The 6,747-nt window shown below is 37.9% G+C and overlaps 2 protein-coding genes across 2 annotated transcripts; both read right to left on the bottom strand.

Annotated features, from left to right (window-relative positions):
- Positions 1-221: 221 nt before the first annotated feature.
- Positions 222-2,893, bottom strand: LOC104943553 (cyclin-dependent kinase 20-like; the record flags this gene model as incomplete). The annotated part of the gene is made up of 4 exons (XM_010769005.1): positions 2,736-2,893; positions 1,632-1,712; positions 1,021-1,134; positions 222-410 (listed from the first exon to the last, which is right to left on the bottom strand). Coding segments are annotated over exons 2-4 (378 nt in total), but the record flags the coding sequence as incomplete, so codon positions are not given.
- Positions 2,894-3,134: 241 nt separating this feature from the next.
- Positions 3,135-5,732, bottom strand: LOC104943552 (sodium-dependent lysophosphatidylcholine symporter 1-like). Its single transcript, XM_010769004.1, has 4 exons — positions 5,700-5,732; positions 5,022-5,165; positions 4,402-4,572; positions 3,135-3,976 (listed from the first exon to the last, which is right to left on the bottom strand). The coding sequence occupies exons 2-4, from the start codon at positions 5,159-5,161 to the stop codon at positions 3,661-3,663; spliced, it is 627 nt and encodes a 208-aa protein (XP_010767306.1). The 5' UTR covers positions 5,162-5,165; positions 5,700-5,732; the 3' UTR covers positions 3,135-3,660.
- Positions 5,733-6,747: the final 1,015 nt, after the last annotated feature.

The following is a 6,747-nucleotide window of genomic DNA, read 5'->3' as shown; positions in this document are numbered from 1 at the left end:
CACAGAAACTACCGGTATGCTTAGTCCTACTTTAGTTACTGTACTGCAAAAAGCAGACGGCGCTGCGCTCAACACACACACACACACACACACACACACACACACGCCGTCAGTAAGAACTATTGTCTGGGTTTTTATCGTGAAGGGCTTCAAAAACCAAAACTCGGGCCAAAAGGAAAAAATAAATCTTCCTTTCCTCCATCCCCGTACCCTCCTCTCACCCGGTGCATGATGTTGTTGTGATGCAGGAAGGCCACGCCCTTCAGCAGCATCATCATGTAACCTTTGACCTGCGCCGGGGTCAGAGGTCGCTGAGAGTTCCTGATGACCTCGGACAGGTCTGAGAGCATGAAGTCAAACACCAGGACGAAGCCTGTACCGTGAGGGAAGACGTCCTTCAGCTTCACCACCTGAGGAAGAGGAGGAGGAGGAGGAGAGTGGGAAAAACCTCCCATACGAACAAATTCAACACTTCAGTGCATCACAACAAAAGGTGTTGACATGTGGAATAACAGTAATGATGAGCTGAAATATTGTACAAGTTCAGATCAAGATCAAAACTAAAACTAGTATTTAGAAACCAAATCATTAATGGTTATGAGAAGGACCTGTGAACTCATACTTGTTATTTCTTGTCATTGTAAAAGTTATTTATTTTCTAAAAAGCATTTGTTTACAACATGACGAACTAGACGTTGATGACGATGACCTAATCTTTTATTTTCAGGAAAAATGTACGTTATAGGGGGGAGGGCCAGAAAAGTGACAGAGACTATTTGAGAATTTAATTTTTTTAATTTTTTTGCACCTTTTTTTTATATTTCTTTGTTATAATTATTATTACAAAAAATGTTCTGACATGTTCAATATAAAAATTAATAAAAAAACTGTGATGAGATTTAAAGAGTACTGCTGTCTTATGGCTATCGTCCATCTCTTATTTTGTTTGTTAATGATAGGATGTTACTGTGAAGGTCACTAGGATAATGAGAGGGTAAGATGGCGTCCTGTGACACTCACATGCTCATTGTCCTCGATCTCCTGCAGAGCCTTGATCTCCCTCAGAGCCTGGTTTGGGATGCCGTCCTCCAGCCGCCTCAGAGCCACTTTCTTTAGGGCCACCGTCTCTCCTGTCTGACACACAACACACAAATCTGTACTTTCACTATCAATAAAGAAAATAACTGAGAGTAATATGCACAGATTTAGTTAAAAGGTCCTCTTCCCTTCAGGATGTAAGTATTATTTTCTGACACCGGGGGTCAGTCTGTGTGTTCATTCAATTGGTCGGAGAGTAACATGAAGATGTGTCTGATTTCAAGAAACAGGCTACATTTATATTTTTAACGAGAGCTAGGAAAACACATTTTCTGTTTCTCTTTTTTCTCTACTGTACACAGATGGAAGACAATGAAATCCCTCTTTTCTCTGATTTTTTAAAAAGTGTGCAGTTACATCTTCCCAAAGTTGAACATATTAAATGTCTTGTTTTGTCTGGCAATCACTCCAAAATGTACAGTAAAGATAGTTTTGGAAAATAAAGTTTTCTGTCTTGCATCAAATCAACCAATTGATTTAGTGATAAAGCTTTAAGCAACACTAATTGTTTGTGTTGTTGACCAGTTGTTTACCTCGATGTGTTTGGCCTTGAAGACGATGCCGTGAGCTCCTTCTCCGATCCGACCCAGAATACTGTACTGCTCCATGTCTTCCTGTCACGCAGCGGTGTAAAGTAGATAAGTACATTTACTCAGGTACTGTAAACACAATTTAGAGACAGTAGTACTTTACCCGAGTATATACATTTTCTGATACTTTGTACTTCTACTCCACTACAGTTCAGAGGTGAATGGTGTAGTTTTACTCCACTACATGTATTTAATACCTTTAGTTACTTTATGTGGATGAATGATGTGAAATATATTCAAGTGTTAAATCAGACTTTAGTTCCACCTGGAGTAAATTCACAAGCTACCCTGCAGTATACAAAGTCATTCAAACTAGCTGCACCTTCACCAGCTTTGGTTTCCACACTTTCATGATCAATCATTATAAAACATATCATATATATTATTCTGAAATATTCTGCACAATGACTACTTTTACTTGTACTTTAAGTATATTTTGATAATAATACTTTTCTACTTTTACTTGTCACAGAGTATTCATACTATCTGGTAGCCTACATCTACTTTTACTCAATCTTCAGCAATGATTGAAACTGAGCAATCTCATTACTCTGCATGTTTTTAAAGCTAGGCTAAATGAAATGCTCGTTGATACTATGGGCACTTGTAAATGTCTATAACTATGTAAATGTATCCTGTAAATATAATGTATGATGTCCTTTATTGTTTTATGTTTCATGTGGAACCTATATGCTGCATGTCTCCCTTGAGAGAAAAGAGATCTATGATCTCGATGGGACCAATCTGATTAAATAAAGGTTTGAAATGTAATGACTCAAGTACAAGATCTGAGTACTGAACTCCCTCCTCTGCTGTCACTGCACACAGCTTGATTTAACTATTAAAACTGTCCAGCTCAAACATTATTACTTTGTACTTTGATTAGGCATTTAAGATATCTGAAATAATCGATCCTCTAATCTAAAGAAACAGCACATTTAGTAAATAAAACAACAACAGTCAAACGGCTATCTAACTGTTGTTCCTAACGTTGCCTTGGTAACCTACAAGCTAAACTAGCTCTGATAAAACGTCAAATTCCATCACCTGTTGTCCGTTTTAAACAGCTATTGGTGCCGCGACACATTAGTCCAACTGGTCCTAAAGAGATACGTGGGCTCCATCTGTTATAAAGTACACACTAGTTAACGTAGAGGACGGTTTTAGATAAATATGTCATAAGAGCTAGCTGCAAAGCCGACAAGGGTCCGCCATGTTTGTTTATAATGACGTCATCGGGCTGGTCCCACTTCAGAACTAGAGCAGCGAGAAGAGACTCTGCTAATTTTATTTTCCTGCACTGTAGTTCAAACATTATGGGATGCTTTTCTCTATTGGTTGACTTGTCATGATCAAAAAATTCAGGTCTTAACATAATGATAAAATCAAATGTAGCCTTCAATTTGAAAACAAAAAAACAGAATTTGGAATTAATAATTTGATTATACAGCAAAATAATTCATACACAAATGACGCTTCCTCAAAATGTCCACCGTATGTATTGCTTTTCTTAATATGAAATTGACAAAGAATTAATCAAATTGTGCAAAAGTTAAAAAGCCCAACAATTGTACACCTTAATTCCTGAGGGACCACTTTTGCTTGTTTTTTTTCCTTTCTGAGAGAAAAAAAACTGTCATGGTATTGAGAACATGCAATTTGAACAATTGAACTACATTTCATTAACCACAGTTTTTGTATCATCCAACATCATACTATTTTTTTGTGCAATCTGAGCCAAAGATACATCAGCCTAACATCAGTGAAACAAAGCATATTAGCATAATAGCACCATGAATGAAAACTGACAACGGTTGTTTATTTGAGCAAGAACAGGTGCAGACATTTTGCAGAGGATTTTAAAAATAGAAAATGTATAAGAATAGAGTTAAAAAATAAAGTATTCAGTGTTAGATTCAGATCCCAGAGTAGTGGCATCTTTTCTAAAACATCTCTGCTTCAATGTGTCTCACTATACCCAGGATATTTTAGGTCTCATGTGTGACCTGCTGGATGAAGTTCTGGGATTCTTTTCAGGAACATTCTTGCTCCGTTTCTCGTCTCCTGATCTCTGCGGTGGAGTTTGACTCTGAGGATTTACATTTGATTTAAGAACTGATTTAGAAATGCTGTTTTCGGTTGATACATGTGAACGTCCGGAGGATTTGACTGAGGATTGTTTATCAGGACCTGCTGATGAGTTTGGATTGTAACTTGTGTTGTAATGTGACGTTGATGGCAGCTGCTCTGAGTTGTCTTTCAGGTCTGGTGGTGATGATGCTTCAGGGCTGGATGAAAGATGAAAAATAATTAATATAGCTGCAATAGGACAAAAACATGTTTATATTTATACGAAACAAAAATTATACACCATTAAATAAATACATAACTGATGCTTGATCATTCAAGTATTGGACCAAGTATTGGAGGTGTAATGATGCCCCCTTTGTCACGAGCATGTTGCCAGGGATTACACATCACACTTTAAAGGTCACTTATTATGCAAAATCCACTTCTTCATGTCTTTTCTAAATAAACATGTAACACCTCAGCCTCAGGAACAAAGACCCCTCTCCTTTTGTCCTGATCCATTTCTATAAAACCCTGTCTGAAAATGAGAGGATCAGATTTAGGCCTCTTTGTGATGTCACAATGTTTTTTTGGTTTGTGGCTCCGTCTCCTGGGAGGATCGTTTGCTCAAACATCAACTTACTGATCTGGGGTCAGTTGTTCCTGCAGACACTTCCTCTCATTGATGGGGTACGAGTGGAAGAAGAACATCCCGATCAGCAGCAGAGCGACTGGCACCGGGGAGAACATCACGATGAGAGCCGTCGCCACCCCCACCTCATGATGACACGCACCCGCTCTGTAACCCACAAACCTGCAGGCCAGGAGGAACAGGGATGTGACAAATGTACACATTTAATATATGAATAATTGGAGGGTGGATCAAATATTATTTTGGATGTTTTTTTTAATATATTTTTTATTTTAATTTCATATTATTATTTTAATTATTTTTTTATGTGAAGACTATATGTTTTTTTTAATATGGATTTAATCTGAATTGTTTTAATATGTATTTAAGTAGAATCTTTTTTTTTTATTAGACTAAAATGGTTTTTATTTCATTAAAATTTAATTTAATTATTAATTTATGTAATATTTATAATTTTAACTTACTTTCCTTCATGTTAACATTTTAATTTGGATTCAAGATATGCTGCATCTGTTTTGTTTTGCTTACTGTATACTGCCTGCAAAGTCATTCGTTTGGTGTTGTGAGCATGTATGGTACAAACAAAGTCAATAAATACTAAAAAGACTCACTGTAATATCAGGGTGGAGATGCCCACAGACAGGCCTCCTGCCAGCTTACTGCAGAAAGCATAACAGGAGAAGAACAGCGGCTCCAGGCCTCTGCAGGACGGGTTCTTCATCGTGAAGTCATCCACCACATCTGGGAGCATCGACCTGCAGCAGGGCATGGTGCAGAGAGACTCACAGTCACCACAAAATACACCCAAAAGATGCGAAAGAAATCTTAAGAGCTGCGACGAGACAGAAAATTACTATAAATCAACACTACATGATTACAAGGGTTCAGAAATCAACTACAGAGAGACACAGAGCAAATAAAAAGAGGAACAAATTGACCGCATAAACGAAGACTTCTACATAGAGATTCAAAACAGCTGCAATGAGATGTAAATTGTGTTCCTGAGAAAGTGTGTGTGAGCTCCAGCACTACTGATCCATCATCTGTGTGTCTGGATAAACCTCTGAATGGGTAAGTAATGGACTGTGCTCTTTTTTCTGGAGCGTTTACCTCGGACTATAGGAGCTAGCTTAGCATGCTAGCTGGAAACACGGCAACACTCGTCAGATTGAGAGTTTGATGGAGTGAGGAACGGTGTGTTTAACGGAGTCTGCAGGAAAAGGTGAACTAGTAAATATGAGTAAAGTCCAAATGCTGCTGTCGTTGCAGAAGAAGCAGCAGCGACTCACTGCTGCTGCTGAATATATAGGGGGGGGAAGTCCCTCCCCTTCCGGTGGACCTCCATGGGACCTTATTTCGAAAAAATTATGTATTGAAGTCAATGGAGAGAGAAAAGTTAATTTTCGATCCCGTTTGAATTGTGCCACGAATTACACATATGATGTTTGTCAATTTAAAAGATGATTTTGCAAGTCAAAAAGAAAAAAATGTGTCATAAAACTGTGAAGTAACACATTAGTTTGTGTGAAATGCTCAATGAACTACATCTCTGGCCTCGCAGAACAACACACGTCACCTAGATGGCCGTCACTACTGTCTTGTCAACAAAACGATTGACTACCCTCACTATCACCACAATGAAACACGTCCAGAAGAATGTCATGCAAAGCTGCATGCCTGCCTTCGATTCTCTCTGAACTGCCTGGTCTTTTTAATGTTTAATGTCAACCATTTGTGCAGATAGCATGAAGTAGAAAAGATCGCCGATGCTAGCGTTAGCATTTCTCCCCCGGGCTTAAATTGTGTATTATAGAATGATCACACCGGTGACAGTACTCTTCAAAGGGTTCACGAAATATGACTAGGGGAGAGTGGGGTAAGTTGAGCCATTTTTTTGTTATGCTGTCCTCTAAGCAAGGAGAAATTACACATAGTAAAAATGAAAACACACACCTATAATTCAGGATGTCTCATATCAATGGCAATGATAATAATTAATATTTGATCAAGGGCAGTGAAAATATTACTTCTTAAAAAAAAAGGCTTGTGGCTCAACTTGCCCCAGTGTAGGGGTAAGTTGATCCAGGTCAGGGGGTAAATTGAACCACTGTTCAAACCTGGGCATACCTGTTCAAACCTGGGCATACCTACAACAAATCTTAAAGGTAACTATAAACAACAAACCAAATACAAACTTAGTTTTTCAAATATTTTTAATATAAATTTCGATTGAATTGATTGATTTTTTTTAACATGTTAAAAGGAAAAGTAATCATACAAATGGTGATACAATTTCATACATCTTACCAATCAAACATAGGGTACATTCAACTTTAA

This window comes from Notothenia coriiceps, unplaced genomic scaffold, assembly GCF_000735185.1.
Source record: "Notothenia coriiceps isolate Sejong01 unplaced genomic scaffold, NC01 NC01_scaffold00006197, whole genome shotgun sequence".
Lineage (NCBI taxonomy): Eukaryota > Metazoa > Chordata > Actinopteri > Perciformes > Nototheniidae > Notothenia > Notothenia coriiceps.
The sequence above is the reverse complement of the archived record's forward strand: the minus strand, read 5'-3'. Positions and strand labels throughout refer to the sequence as shown.

What these genes read in the sequence shown, in the direction of transcription:
- LOC104943552 (XM_010769004.1), bottom strand. Translation starts at nt 5,161, where the DNA reads ATGCTCCCAGATGTGGTGGATGACTTCACGATGAAGAACCCGTCCTGC. An exon ending in ATCTCCACCCTGATATTACA is followed by an intron (nt 4,573 to 5,021) that starts GTGAGTCTTTTT and finishes CCTGGCCTGCAG; the next exon opens with GTTTGTGGGTTACAGAGCGG. An exon ending in GAACAACTGACCCCAGATCA is followed by an intron (nt 3,977 to 4,401) that starts GTAAGTTGATGT and finishes TCTTTCATCCAG; the next exon opens with CCCTGAAGCATCATCACCAC.